This window comes from Bubalus kerabau, chromosome 6 (assembly GCF_029407905.1).
Source record: "Bubalus kerabau isolate K-KA32 ecotype Philippines breed swamp buffalo chromosome 6, PCC_UOA_SB_1v2, whole genome shotgun sequence".
Classification (NCBI taxonomy): Eukaryota; Metazoa; Chordata; class Mammalia; order Artiodactyla; family Bovidae; genus Bubalus; species Bubalus kerabau.
The window spans coordinates 60,042,091-60,058,743 of NC_073629.1; the positions used below are offsets into that span (position 1 = coordinate 60,042,091).

General features: G+C 36.6%; 1 protein-coding gene across 1 annotated transcript in view; it reads right to left on the minus strand.

Annotated features, from left to right (window-relative positions):
• Positions 1-16,653, minus strand: part of SPATA1 (spermatogenesis associated 1) — a 54,659-nt gene that overhangs the window by 26,202 nt on the left and 11,804 nt on the right. Inside the window, 3 exon segments of the mRNA XM_055586912.1 lie at positions 8,068-8,299; positions 8,392-8,445; positions 16,356-16,473. Of these exon segments, the coding sequence (XP_055442887.1) occupies positions 8,068-8,299; positions 8,392-8,445; positions 16,356-16,473 (404 nt within the window).

Consider the following 16,653-nt stretch of genomic DNA (forward strand, 5'->3'; position numbering starts at 1 on the left):
AGCTTTGCAAACAAGGATTTTGCAGCTAAATCCCTACCTACCTCCAGTTGTACTACATGGTGCTTCTTCCTCCCTTTCCTACCACCAAACTATAATAATAATAGTGTGTGTGTGTGTGTGTGTACTCAGTTGCTTAGTTGTGTTCAACTCTTTGCCACCCCATGGACTATATATAGCCTGCCAGCCTCCTCTGTCCATGGAATTTTCCAGGCAATAATAATAGTACTGTTACTAATAGCAGGTAAAAATTATTGAACCAACTACCACATGAAACAAAGCCTGAAAGCTCCATTCATATCATAATCTATGTGAAGAAAGCTTTCTGGAATCGGGCTGCATGGCCCAACATTTGTAATCTGGATTTGAAGTTAAGAATATGAATAGTTCTCTATGCCTTTTTAAGGGGGCTTAATCAGTGACTCTTTCAAGGGTTTTTAAATAGGAAGATAAATAATCCAACTTGTAACAAGAAGAATGATGGCAGTCTAGAAGATAGATTAGAAAGGAGATATAAGCAAGAAGGCCACTCAAGATGGTTTTTAAGTTTCCTATAAACTAAGAATCTATCATTTTACAATAAGGAAATTTTAAAAGCTTTAAATTTGAACAACTGGAAGAATGATGGAACGAAAGAAATAAGAAAGTGTACTGGCTTGGGGGCAACAACAATCAAAGATTAAACATGATAAAGTTGAGGCATGTCAAAAAATATAGAGGTGTGTAGTGCTGGAAAAGAATAAAAGATAACTAATAGAAATGACTATCCATTTTAACATGAAAAAATAAGAAATACATCTTTTCTCCTTCATTAAAGAACCAACAAAATATGCTGTGCATATTTTTACCAGTTATATTTTGATAATATCACAATGTTAGAGCTCAGATATTTTGTATTCTCAAGCACCACTAAAGAGTAATCTGACAATTTTAAGACACTGTACAACTATCATCAATAAATGATAGTGCACATATGATAAAAATTAAGGAACTTCATCTCACATCGCACATAAAAATAAATTCCTGGTATGTTAATGAACCAAATGTGAAAAGCTAACCATAAAATATTTGTAATATAATATAGGGCCATATCTTCATAGAAAAGGGATTTTTTAAAGAGGACATCTTAATACAGAGCAAGCACTAACCATGAAAGAAAATGCTGACAAACTTGACTAAAGAACTGCAGCTCCACTTTTGCTGAGGATATAGAAAGACAAAACTGCTCCCACCCAAACAAGGAGAAAAACACAATCTATAAAATAATAACTGAACTCATCAGAGTTAAGTTTATAAGAAATCAGATTCTAATTTCCTCCAAGGAGAAAACAAGATGTTTCATTTTTGGCAGAGCATTGGAGGAAGTAATTGTCATTGTTTGAAGAAGTAAAAAGGAGGCTTCCTTGATGGCCCAGTGGTAAAGAATCCATCTGCCAGTGCAGGAGACATGAGTTTAATCCCTGAACCAGGAAGATGCCTCATACCGTGGTGCAATTAAGCCTATGCACCACAACTACTGAACCTGTCTGTGCTCTACAGCCTGTGCTCCACAACAAGAGAAGCCACTGCAATGAGAAACCCACACACCACTAGAGAGTAGCTCCTGCTTGCCATAACTAGAGAAAAGTCCACAGAGCAATGAAGACCTAGCATGGCCAAAAATAAATAAATATTAAAAAAAAGAAGAAGTAAAAAACAAAAGAGACAAAATTTTAAGGAATTCTAAAGGCTAATTTGGGCTACCAAGATAGGAATTTCTAGGATCCCCAGACACAAAAGATAGTCAATATTCATAGCAAGGTCCTTTCCATGTACCTGTATCACACACTCATAAGAAAGACTGCGGGCAGGGCAGGAGACCTAAAAAAGTCATCAGTGACACATAGGTATGAATGTGTGTGAATAAGAAACCCTATCTTTCTTAACACTCTTTTCTCACAAAAAGCAAGAGCCTTAAGCCAATGGGAAAGGAGCACAAAACTCTCCCATCATAGGGATTGAACAAAAATCCACTGGCTCTGGAGGAAGAATACTAGCAAAAGCCATATACCCTAGAGGAAAATATAGGTAACTCCTCTTCCACCAATTTCAGCCTTGTAAATTTTTATTACTGAGGAGGGTATAGGAAACCTTTCCACCCCTAGTCTTAGATAAAACCTAAAGGAAGGATAGAAGCAAAAGCTGGCAGGATCATCTTGGGCCCAGGATCACAAACATACAAAGCATTGGTTTACTACTACTAGGTTAGGGGAAAGAAATTCTCTCCTAAATTTAAAAAGTCATTTACCCCTTATTTTTAATTTCTTTAAAAGATAATGCACACTAAGAGCAAAAACAATAAAAATGTATTATGGAGTTAGTAACACATATAGGGGTAAGATGTATAACAACAATAGCACAGAAGATTTGAGGGAGGGAATAGAAGTATATTGCTGTAAGGTTCTTATACTATGTATGAAGTTGTATATAATTGAAAGTATACTTCAAATTAAAGGTGTATATAATGTATATCCTGGAGACACTTCTTAAAGATACAGACAGCAAATATTTCAGGCTAGTAGACCATGGTCTTTGTCAACAACTGCTCAACTCTATCATTGCAGTGCAAAAACAGTCACTGACAATATGTAAATGAAAGGGCATGGCTGTGTTCAAGTAAAAGTTTATTTATAAAAAAATAAGCCATAGGGCATGGATTTAAATTTTTAAAAAAAGGTGTTTTCTGACCATCAACCTACAGTAACCACTAAATGCTTTTTAAAATGAGGAATAACTAATGAGCCAATGGTGGAGATAAAATTGAATAAAAAAAAAAAACTACTCAACAAAAAAAAAGCCAAGGAAGAAACAGAAAACAGATGAGACAAATAGAAAATAAATAATAAAATGGTACATTTAAAACCAACCACATCAGTAATTACATTAAATGTAAATGGTCTAAACACGCCTAATATTAATAAAAGGCATAGTTGGTCAAACTGGATTAAAAGGTAAGGTATATATATATGTTGTTTACAGGAAACTCATTTTGAATATAAAGTCAGATAAAAGTTAAATAGAAAAAGATATACCATCAAAAAACTAATCAAAAGAAAGCTAGAGTGATTATATTAATATCAGACTAAGTGAATTTCAAATTGAAGACCATTACCAGAGATAAAGAGAAACATTACATAATAACATAGAAGTCAATTTTTTTCAAGAAAACATAACAATCCTAAATTGTGCATACATCTCATAACAGAGCTTCAAAATGCACAAAACAAAACAGAGCTGAAAATGTCAACGCTCATCTCTATAATTGTGAAAACATGCTGACAAAATTTAAGAATTCCTTTCCTCAAAAGAATCTAAAGAGAATAAAAAGACAAGCCACAAACTAAAATCTAGAGTGAATTATATAGAAATATATACATACACACATACACATACATACATACAAATGCTGGAAAAATATCTGTACATATTGTCACCCTGCTTTAATAACTTATATGCAAAGTACATCATGAGAAATGCTGGGCTGGATGAAGTACAAGCTGGAAACCAAGATTGCCAGGAGAAATATCAATAACCTTAGATATGCAGATGACACCACCCTTATGGCAGAAAGCAAAGAGGAACTAAAGAGCCTCTTGATGAAAGTGAAAGAGGAGAGTGAAAAAGCTGGCTTAAAACTCAATATTCAGAAAACTAAGATCATGGCATCCAGTCCCATCACTTCATGGCAAATAGATGGGGAAACAACGGAAACAGCGACAGACTTTATTTTTTGGGGCTCCAAAATCACTACAGATGGTGACTGCAGCCTTGAAATTAAAAGACGCTTGCTCCTTGGAAGAAAAGCTATGACCAATCTACAGAGTATATTAAAAAGCAGAGACATTACTTTGCCAACAAAGGTCCATCTAGTCAAAGCTATGGTTTTTCCAGTAGTCATGTATGGATGTGAGAGTTGGACCATAAAGAAAGCTGAGTGCCAAAGAATTGATGCTTTTGAACTGTGGTGTTGAAGAAGACTCTTGAGAGTCCCTTAGACTGCAAGGAGATCCAACCAGTCCATCCTAAAGGAAATCAGCCCTGAATATTCATTGGAAGGACTGATGCTGAAGCTGAAACTCCAATATTTGGTCACCTGATGCGAAGAACTGACTCATTAGAAAAGACCCTGATGCTGGGAAAGATTGAAGGCAGGAGAAGGGGACGACAGAGGATGAGATGGTTGGATGGCATCTCTGACTTAATGGACATGAGTTTGAGCAGGCTGTGGGTGATGGTGAAGGACAGAGAGGCCTGGTATGCTGCAGTCCATGGAGCTGCAAAGAGTCAGATATGACTGAGCGACTGACTGAACAACAACAAAATGAGTCAATATTTAAGAGAACATAAAATAGTCAAAACACTTGAATGAAGACAAATCCAAATGGCCATGAAACATATGAAGAAATGTTTAAGCAAAGAGAATGACTAGAAAAGAGAAATAGAATATTTGGAATTATAAATTCAGTGTAAGGGTTTAATAGCAGATTAGACATAGCTAAAAAGAGAATTGGTAAGGTAGATTTGGAAGAAAGAGGTGAACAAATTATCCAGAATGTAGTCTGACAGCAAGATTATGGTTCAATGGGAACTTTTGATACAACTTTTAGAAATAACTTTTTGTTACTGGGTACAGTCACTTTGGAAAACACATGGAAATTATTTAGTAAAGTTGAACATATACATACAATGCTAATTCTAGGTATACTTTTTTGAGATCCTTTTGCACATATGCATTTAAGACTCATGTACAAGAATGTACAAAATAGCATATTTGTAATAGCCCCAAATTGGAAACCAATTGTCTATCAGCAGAATAGGTAAATAAATCAGGATATGATCATACAATAAAATATTATACAATAGCAAAAAGAAATGAAATAGTATTATACATGACAACATTGTTGAATCTTTCAGTTATAATGTCAAGTAAAAGAAAAAAGTTTCAATATGATTATAAATAAAATTCAAAAGAGACAAAACTAAATTATTATTAAGGAATACACATTGAGGTTGTAATAAAACTATAAAAAAAGTAAGAAAATAATTATCTCAAAAAATCAAGTAGGACTTCCCTGGTGGTCACTGGTTTGGAATCCACCAGCCAATGCAGGGGACGTGGGCTTGATCCCTGGTCTGGGAAGATTCACATTCCATGAGGCATCCAAGCCTGTGCACCACAACTACTGAAGCCCACACAGCCTAGAGCCAGTGCTCTGCAACAAGAGAAGCTACCACAATAAGAAGACCGTGCACTGTGACTAGAGAGTAACCCCTGCTAACTGCAACTGGAGAAAGCCCGCACACAGCAACCAAGACTCAGCACTGCAAAAAATATATAATTAAAAAAAAAAAATCAGAGCACCCTTTTTACTGGGGAAGGAGGAAGAGTGACCAGAAAGAGGCACACAAGGTTGGAAAGCTCTTTTAAGAAGTATAGTGAAATATACCAGTCAGAGAAAGACAAATACTATATGTTATCATTTATACATGGAATCTAAAAAATAAAACAGATGAATATAAGAATAACAAACAAACAAAACACATTCCCTGAGAAACAGCCATTAAACTTCTAAGAATAGGATAAATGCATGTATTTAGAATGCATAAATTTAGAATTTATTTAGAATATATGCATTGTATTTAGAAAAATGTTGCTTATAGCACCATTCATAATAGCAAGAATATTAAATCAAGGTTATATAAACAAATATACCACAAGAGAAGTCTATAATGATGTAGATCTATATTTATTGGCATGACATGTCTGTGACATTTTCTAAAAGAAGAGGATTTAAAAGAGTTTGTATGTGTCCTCATTTTTCAAAAGTTAAAACATATTTATAAGAACTAAAAAAAAATTGGAAGAACATACACCAAAATACTAACAGATACTAATAGCTATGGGCTTCCCTTGCTGGTAAAGAAACTGCCTGCAGTGTGGGAGACCTGGGTTCGATCCCTGGGTAGGAAGATTCCCTGGAGAAGGGAAAGGCTACCCACTCCAGTATTCTGGCTTGGAGAATTCCAAGGGGTTGCAAAGAGTCAAACACGACTGAGCAATTTTCACTTTCACTTTACAACAGCTATCTCTGGATGGTGCAACTATTGTTAATCCTTATTTTCTTCTTAATAGTTACTGATGTTTCTAGAACTTTTAAAAATGAGCATACACTAGGCTGTCAGTTAAATTATAGTTAATTTTTTTGATGTGAAGCACCAAGAAATTAATAGTATTTAAAAATTACAATTACACAAAATTCATAAGATTAAATATTCTCAATCAAATACTTTTTTGGGGTTTTGTGAAAGTAGCATAGTTCAGGGACTTGGCCAGTAGCCTAGGGTATAAAATATGATACTACTCATAACTTTATGTACGGTAATTGCCTACTTCGTTAGTTACTTGATCTTGTACTTTTCAGGACTACTGGAATTCCACAATTAACTTTTTTCCCAGGTGTTTTTTCATTTAACCTCTAATTGATACCATAACTGGAAAGCCATATATATAACTGCAGGGATATACCTAGATAAAAAAAATAAGGTAAAGACTCTCACTGATCACATTAAATGTGTGTATACTCAGTCGTTTCTGATTCTTTTGAGACCCCATGGACTGTAGCCTCAGGCTCCTCTGTCCTTGGGATTTTCCAGGCAAGAATACTAGAGCAGGTTGCCATTTCCTCCTCCAGGGGCCTTTCCAATCCAGGGATAGAACCCGTGTCGCTTGTGTCTCCTGAATTGGCAGGTGATTCTTTATCCCTGTGCCACTTGGGAAGCCCATGTTAAATGTACCTAAGGTTAAGCACACACACACACACACACACAAACACACACACACACACATAAGAAGAGGCTAAGTTTGGAATATCACTAGGCATAGTATAAACTTAGAATGCAGAATGCAATAATTGTTTTTATTGAAGATGAAGAAAAATGCAACTAATTAAGAATAAGTGAAGTAAGCCAGAAAGAAAAACACCAATACAGTATACTAACGCATATATATGGAATTTAGAAAGATGGTAACAATAACCCTGTGTATGAGACAGCAAAAGAGACACTGATGTATAGAACAGTCTTATGGACTCTGTGGGAGAGGGAGAGGGTGGGAAGATTTGGGAAAATGGCATTGAAACATGTAAAATATCATGTATGAAACGAGTTGCCAGTCCAGGTTCGATGCACGATACTGGATGCTTGGGGCTGGTGCACTGGGACGACCCAGAGGGATGGTATGGGGAGGGAGGAGGGAGGAGGGAGGAGGGTTCAGGATGGGGAACACATGTATACCTGTGGCGGATTCATTTTGGTATTTGGCAAAACTAATACAATTATGTAAAGTTTAAAAATAAAATAAAATAAAAAAAAAGAATAAGTGTATTTTGCAGCTGTAAAGAGTGTTGTCATTAATTGAGGGGGTTTCATTTAATTCATAAATTTTTAGTATATTTGGTTTTCCATCACAATTTATTTGCTGTTTGCAGCCAGGTAAAAAAAATCCAACTAACTTATTTCAATATATTCTTAAAGTGTAGTACCAGCTTAATTTATATGTTTGTAAGTTTGAGTTTTTAAAAACCTACCACTTTTGAGAACCAAATTACCAGTAAGTTGGTATGTGTAATCATACAAAAATTTTAATCTTTGAAATCCAAATGTCTCCCAATATTAAAGTTATTTTGCTTTGGCCTGATACTGTTTGCCTGGATAAGATACTTCTGAACTTATAACAATAAGGTTTTATGTAACAATCACTTCCCTTCTCTTCTCCTTTAGCCTTAACTTTATCTGAAATTATAAAAGGTGGTAGACTTTGTGTTGTATTTTGATTTTATTTTTATTTTAGCATAGTATTTAGATTAGTCTTTTTTTTTCCTCCCAACTCATACAACTATTTTTAAAAATCCCCAAATTGAATTGGAGCTTTCCTATTATATTGCTTGTATTTGTAAGGCTAGATTTGCCCAGAGTTTGCCCAGACTTGACTATTAAAATGTACTATAACAACTTCATTCCAGTTGAAATCACCTTCTTCCTGATTCTTGTCAAGAAGTTCTTTCAAAGCATTTTCTAAAACACTAGGATCTGTTCCAGGTTCTTCCTTTGACAGAGTTACACTAAGTGGTCTGTGTATTATTCCGTCAGGCTCAGCAACACCATTATTTGTCTGCTGTCCATCTAAAGAAACTGCTGCTGATGCTGAATAAATATTTCCTAAATGATCCATTATAGGAAGCAAATATAATTCTGTTTGAAGAGCCTAAAACATATAGGAAATTTAAAAATTAGTTTATAGTTTAAAAAGCAATAAGTTAAAAAATTAGCATAAATTTAAAATGTCAAATTACACACATATGGAGGAACAAATAATTTGAGTTTCAGTTCTGATTCTTGCTTTGTCTTCACCTAAAAACAAATGAAAAAATAATTGAAGCTTTTGTAGCATTTTCCAGTTACTTTTAACCTCACTGTTTTGCAAAAGTTATATATCTGTGATATAAAAGCACATCAAACAGTTGGTACTAAAGCTGGTAACTAAGCTAGATTCTAGAAAAGATTAGAATATATCCTACTTCTGTTCAGTGTACTAAACATAATTGAAACTCTATGTTATTTAACAACAGTAATTATGGCTCTCACTTGCATGGACTTACTATGTGCCAGGCCCTATTCTAAATGCTTTACACTTACATATAAAGCTCAGTTAATCCTCACAGTTCCATGTGATAGGCATACATATTGTCTGTATGAGGCACAGATGAGAATGAGGCAAAGAGAGGTTAAGTATCTTGCCTAAGATTTTAGAAATAGGAAGTTTCCAAGTTGGGACGCAAAACCAGGTAATCTAGTTCCAGAATCTAACTTTGTAAAATTTACTTCTTAAATGTTAGACCCACAGAGTTAATTTGTTACTTGTTTATTCATTCAACAATTATGGAGGGCAGGTAGTGTTCTATAGGGGATGGTAAACAATGTGAAGTCTCTGCTCTCATGTAGCTTATATTCTACTTGGAGAGCAGATGTTAAAATAAACATGATTTAAGGTAGTGATATGTGTTTTATGAAAATAAAATGGAGTGATGTAATAGAGAGTAGTTCAGAGAAAGAATATCTGAAAATTAGGTGGTCAGGGAAGGCCTTTAAAAAAAAATAAATAAATACAATAATTGAACTGAGAACTGAATTATGAAAAAAAGAAGCAATCTATTTGAAAATCTGGGGAAGTGATTTCCAGGCAGGTACAAAGATGATGAAATAGATGTGAGTTTGGCTTCATGTGAGGATCAAAGGAGGATTTTTGTGGCTAAAATGTAGAACCAAGAAGAAAATAGTAGTAGATGAAATCTGAGAGCCAGCCTGTTTCTGAGACTCTTCTTATCTTTTGCATAGCCACTGTAAGATTCCTGGTTACAATTCCTGTCTCTGGTTTCTTAAGGCTCTCATCATGTTATCTTCTGCTCAAAAACTACAAAGTTTCAGAAAAAAAAAATCCAAATTCATTAATCTGGCATCAAGACCTTCAACAACCTACGTTTACAATTGTCTACTATTCCCTTTCACACAATAAATGCTCCAGTAAAAACTGAACCACTCACTTTTCTGTAGTTGCCTGCTTAGCCACTTCCATGCTCATTCTGCTTTCTCTACTCAGAAAGCTTCTCCCACCCAACATTTTTGCAAGATCAAATATTTATCTGTCAAAATCCAAACTGATGATCACTTCTTTACTAAAGTTCTCCATTTCACCTCTTCTCTTTCTGGAAGCAATCTCTTTTTCTTCTAAATACAGAGAATCAGTTCAGTTCAGTTCAGTCGCTCAGTCGTGTCCCACTCTTTTTGACCACATGGACTGCAGCATGCCAGACCTCCCTGTCCATCACCAACTCCCAGAGTTTACTCAGACTCATGTCCATTGAGTCGGTGATGCCAACCAACCATCTCATCCTCTGGGGTCCCCTTCTACTTCCACCTTTAATCTTTCCCAGCTTCAGGGTTTTTTCAGATGAGTCACTTCATATCAGGTGACCAAAGTACTGGAGTGTCAGCTGCAGCATCAGTTCCTCCAATGAATATTCAGGACTGATCTGGGGCTTTCATGGTGGCTCAGATGTTAAAGCATCTGCCTGCAATGAGGGAGAGATCCATGTTCGAGCCCTGGGTTAGGAAGATCCCTGGATAAGGAAATGACAACCCGCTCCAGTATTCTTGCCTGCAGAATTCCATGGACAGAGGACCCTGGTGAGCTACAGGCATGGGGTTGCAAAGAGTGGGACACAACTGAGTGACTTCACTTTCTTTGTCTTTCTTTTTTCCTTTAGGATGGACTGGTTGGACCTCTTTGCATTCCAAGGGACTCTCAAGAATCTTCTCCAACACTGCAGTTCAAAAGCATCAATTCTTTGGCATTCAGCTTTCTTTATGGTCCACTCTCACATCCATATATGTCTACTGGAAAAACCATAGCTTTGACTAGATGGACCTTTGTTGGCAAAGTAACATCTCTGCTTTTTAATATGCTGCCCAGGTAGGTCATAACTTTTCCTCCAAGGAGCAAGTGTCCCTTAATTTCAAGGCTGCAGTCACCATCTGCAGTGATTTTGGAGCCCCCCCAAAATAAAGCCTGTCACTGTTTTCACTGTTTCCCCATCTATTTGCCATGAAGTGATGGGACCAGATGCCATGATCTTAGTTTTCTGAGTATTGAGTTTTACGCCAACATTTTTACTCTCCTCTTTCACTTTCATCAAGAGGCTCTTTAGTTTCTCTTTGCTTTCAACCATAAGGGTGGTGTCATCTGTATATCTGAGGTTATTGATATTTCTCCCAACTTGTGATTTCAGTTTGTGCTTCATCCAGCCCAGCATTTCTCATGATGTACTCTGCATATAAGTTAAATAAGCAGGGTGACAATATACAGCCTTGACATACTCCTTTCTCGATTTGGAACCAGTGTGTTGTTCCATGTTCAGTTCTAACTGTTGCTTCCACCTGCATACAGATTTCTCAAGGGGCAAGTCAGGTGGTCTGGTATTCCCATCTCTTTAAGAATTTTCCACACTTTGTTGTGATCTACACAGTCAAAGGCTTTGGCATAGTCAATAAAACAGAAGTAGATGTTTTTCTGGAACTCTCTTGCTTCTAGAGTTTTGCCAAGAGAACACACTGGTCATAACAAACACCTTCTTCCAACAACATATGAGAAGACTCTACACATGGACATCACCAGATGGTCAATACTGAAGTCAGATTTATTATATTCTTTGCAACCAAAGATGGAGAAGCTCTCAATACAGTCAGCAAAAACAAGACTGGGAGCTGACTGTGGCTCAGATCATGAACTCCTTATTGCCAAATTCAGATTGAAATTGAAGAAAGTAGGGAAAACCACTAGACCATTCAAGCATGACCTAAATCAAATCCCTTATAATTATACAGTGGAAGTGAGAAATAGATTCAAGGGATTAGATCTGATAGAGAGCCTGAAGAATAGCAAGGAGAGATAAGAAAGCCTTCCTCAGTGATCAATGCAAATAGAGGAAAACAAAAGAATGGGAAAGACTAGAGATCTCTTCAAGAAAATTAGAGACACCAAGGGAACATTTCATGCAAAGATGAGCACAATAAAGTAAAGAAATGGTATGGACCCAACAGAAGCAGAGGATATTAGAAAGAGGTGGCAAGAATACACAGAAGAATTGTACAAAAAAGATCTTCATGACCCAGATAATCACGATTGTGTGATCACTCACCTAGAGGCAGACATCCTGGAATGCAAAGTCAAGTGGGCCTTAGGAAGCATCACTATGAACAAAGCTAGTGGAGGTGATGGAATTCCAGTTGAGCTATTTCAAATCCTAAAAGATGATGCTGTGAAATTGCTGCTCTCAATATGCCAGCAAATTTGGAAAACTCAGCAGTGACCACAGGACTGGGAAAGATCAGTTTCATTCCAATCCCAAAGAAAGGCAATGCCAAAGGATGCTCAAACTACCTCACAATTGCATTCATCTGAGACACTAGCAAAATAATGCTCAAAATTCTCCAAGCCAGGCCTCAATAGTATGTGAACCGTGAACTTCCAGATGTTCAAGCTGGATTTAGAAAAGGCAGAGGAACCAGAGATCAAATTGTCGACATCCGTTGGATCATCAAAATATACAGAATATGCTGTTTTAATTATTTGTGTATTTTGTCTTCCCACTACACTGAATATTCTTTAAGGGAAAAATCTATGTCCAATTCTTTTTATTCTCTCATTTTGTATAGAGAAAAACATCAATAACTCTTTGTTGAAAATAATAAATTATTAGAAACAGTTTAGAATTTGATTTTAATTGTTGTTAGATCACTTCCAATTTAGGATTCTGTAGTTGATATTTAGTAATTTTAAATACCATGAAAAAGAACAAAAGTAATTCTTTTTCTTCCAAGATTAAGGAAAACTAACTTAATGATCAGTAAATTAATATTCTGTGTATGGAACAGAACTCTATGACAAAATGTTCAAATCTAGTAGATAAGCCCAAGAATTCCAATAGCAAATTCCTCTACAGTACTACTTTGGGGGGAATGTTTATTTTTTCCATTATCACTCATTATTTAATTTTTTTCAGTAAACATTTAAATGCCTTAAGTGCTAAAAGCCTTGTTAGGCACTCATAAATAAAATAGTGAATAAGGTCTTTGCTCACAGGGAGCTACAGTCTAGGCAGAGTTAGATGTTAAACAAATAACCACATAAACAAATACATAATAATGATATGTTTAAACTAGAGTAGAATAGGAATAAACTGCATTTTAGAGTTTCAATTCAGTTCAGTCATTCAGTCCTGTCCAACTCTTTGCGACCCCACAGACTGCAGCACACCAGGCTTCCATGTCCATCACCAACTCCCGGAGCTTGTTCAAACTCACGTCCATCACGTTGGTGATGCCATCCAACCATCTCATCCTCTGCCATCCCCTTCTACTGCCTTCAATCTCTTCCCAGCATTAAAGTCTTTTCTAAAGAGTCAGTTCTTCACATCAGGTGGCCAAAGTATTGGAGCTTAATCTTTATCATCAGTCCTTCCAATGAATATTCAGGACTGATTTCCTTTAGGATTGACTGGTTTGATCTCCTTGCAGTCCAAGGGACTCTCAAGAGTCTTCTCCAACACCACAGTTCAAAAGCATCAATTCTTCAGTGCTCAGCTTTCTTTATGGTCCAACTCTCACATTCATACATGACTACTGGAAAAACCATAGCTTTGACTAGATGGACCTTTGTTGGCAAAGTAATGTCTCTGCTTTTAAATATGCAGTCTAGGTTGGTCATAACTTTCCTTCCAAGGAGCAAGCTTCTTTTAATGTCAAGGCTGCAGACACCATCAGCAATAATTTTGGTGTCCAAGAAAATAAAGTCCGTCACTGTTTCTGTTGTTTCCCCATCTACTTGACGTGAAGTGATGGACTGGATGCCATGATCTTTGTTTTTTGAATGCTGAGTTTTAAGCCAGCTTTTTCATTCTCCTCTTTCACCTTCATCAGAGGCTGTTTAATTCCTCTTTGCTTTCTGCCATAAAGGTGGTGTTATATGTGTATCTGAGATTATTGCTATTTCTCTGGGCAAACTTGATTCCCATTTGTGCTTCATCCAGCCCTGCATTTCACATGAAGTACTTAGCATATAAGTTAAATAAGCAGGGTGACAACATACAGCCTTGACATACTCCTTTCCCAATTTGGAACCAGTCTGTTGTTACATGTCAGGTTCTAACTGTTGCTTCTTGATCTGCATACAGATTTCTCAGGAGGCAGGTCAGGTGGTCTGGTATTCCCATCTCTTTCAGAATTTTCCACATTTTGTTGTGATCCACACAGTCAAAGGCTTTAGCGTAGTCCGTGAAACAGAAGTGGATGTTTTTCTGGAATTCTTTTGCTTTTTCTATTATCCAATGTATGTTGGCAATTTAATCTCGGGTTCCTCTGCCTTTTCTAAATCCCGCTTGAACATCTGGAAGCTCTTGGTTCACGTACTGTTGAGGCCTAGCTTGGAGCATTTCGAGCATTACTTTGCTAATATGTGAGATGAATGCAACTGTGTGGTAGTTTTAACATTTTTTAGCATTGCCTTTCTTTGCGATTGGAATGAAAACTGACCTTTTCCAGTTGTGTGACCAGTGCTGAACTTTCCAAACTTGCCGGTATATTGAATGCAGCACTTCCACAGCATCATCTTTTAGGATTTGAAATAACTCAGCTGAAATTCTATCACCTCCATTAACTTTGTTCGTAGTAATGCTTCTTAAGGCCCACTTGACTTCACACTCCAGTATGTCTCGCGCTGGGCGAGTGATCACACCATCACGGTTATCTGCGTCATTAAGATCTTTTTTTGTATATTTTGTGTAATCTTGCCACCTCTTTTTAATATCTTCTGCTTCTGTTAGGTCCATAACATTTCTGTCCTTTATCGAGCCCATCTTTGCATGAAATGTTCCTTTGGTATCTCTGATTTTCTTGAAGAGATCTCTAGTCTTTCCCATTCTGTTGTTTTCCTCTATTTCTTTGCATTGATTGCTGAAGAAGGCTTTCTTATCTCTCCTTGGTATTCTTTGGAACTCTGCATTCAGATGTTTATATCTTTCCTTTTCTCCTTTGCTTTCCCTTCTCTTCTTTTCTCAGCTATTTTTAAGGCCTTCTCAGACAACTCTTACCTTTTTGTATTTTTTTTTCTTGGGGATGGTTTTGATCACCACCTTCTTACAATGTTACGAACCTCTGTCCATAATTCTTCAGGCACTCTATCAGATCTAATCCCTTTAATCCATTTGTCACTTCCATTGTATAATTGTAAGGGATTTGATTTAGGTCATACCTGAATGGTCTAGTGGTTTTCCCTACTTGCTTCAGTTTCAGTCTGAATTTGGTAATAAGGAGCTCATGATCTGAACCATAGTCAGCTCCCGGTCTTGTTTTTGCTGACTGTATAGAGTGTCTCCATCTTTGGCTACAAAGAACATAATCAACCTGATTTCGGTATTGACCGTCCAGGGATGTCCATGTGTAGTATTGTCTTCTGTGTTGTTGGAAGAGGGTGTTTGCTATGACTTGTGCGTTCTCTTGGCAAAACTCTGTCAGCCTTTGCCCTGCTTCATTTTGTACTCCAAAGCCAAATTTGCCTGTTACTCTACGTACCTCTTGACTTCCTACTTTTTCACTCTAGTTGCCTATGATGAAAAAGACCTTTTTTTGGGTGTTAGTTCAGTAAGGTTTTTAGGTCATCATAGACCCATCCAACTTCAGCTCCTTCAGCATTAGTGGTTGGGGCATAGACTTGGATTGCTGTGATATTGGTTTCCCTTGAAAACGAAAAGAGATCATCCTTTTGTTTTTGAGATTGCACCCAAGTACTGCATTTCTGAATCTTGTTGACTGTGAGGCCTATTCCATTTCTTCTAAGGGATTCTTTTCTACTTAGAGTTTAAATAGGGAAAATCTTGATTAGAGAAATAAATCTTATATAAATATGAGAAACCAGAAACTTTGAGATCTAATGGTTTGCTGGACTGAGATTTCAGCTAGGAAAACTCTCTATTTAGAAAATCCTGCCCCTGAAGCTACAAATAGGAGTGTTCAATTGAGAATAGCTGATTCCTGCCCCATCAAATACAGTATATTGGAGTCATTCCACATCAAAGAAGGCTAGCTGTGGCCTAACAAATGAGAATCCATTTTTTCCCCCACAAGTGCTCATTTAAAAATCTTCTAATGCTATTAAATTTAAAAATATATGATCACATTTAAAATTTGCCTTTATTTTCTCCCCAGGGAAATTTACACACCAAGTTCAGTTCAGTTGCTCAGTCGTGTCCGACTCTCTGAGACCCCATGAATCGCAGCACGCCAGGAATTCACCTGTCCATCACCAACTCCCATAGTTCATTCAGACTCACGTCCATCGAGTCAGTGATGCCATCCAGCCATCTCATCCTCTGTCGTCCCCTTCTCCTCCTGCCCCCAATCCCTCCAAGCATCAGAGTCTTTTCCAATGAGTCATCTCTTCACATAAGGTGGCCAAAGTACTGGAGTTTCAGCTTTAGCATCATTCCTTCCAAAGAAATCCCACGGCCCCATATTTTAGTGCACAGTAATATACCAGAAAGGCCCATCTTTTCTTGATGACCTGTGTGCTAAATGATATTTCCATTTTGTTATGATTGAGATTACATATTGCATAGTATATTAAGGAGTTGAGTTGATATGCATTTAAGAAAGAAAATTTGTTAAGGTATGCTTTTCTTTAATCAAAAGGAAAAATTAAGAAAACTTACTACAGCTAGATTATTTCCAATGCATTTGAGAAATAAAAATTTCTCTGCAACAGCTTCTTCACCAAGGAACTCACTGAGACGCTCCCTCAGGTCTTGTAAAGTTAGGTGAGGAGATACTCTGAAATATCATGACATTGCCTTATAATGTAAAATAAAATGGGTTTCAGCTATAATAAAGATTCAAGAGCTTTAGTATTTTATCTCAAGTCCAAATACTAATTTAACATATCATATATAACTTAATATATTTTGTTTCTACATTGCTTGGAACTTTGTAGGCTTGAAGGCTGTAAATATT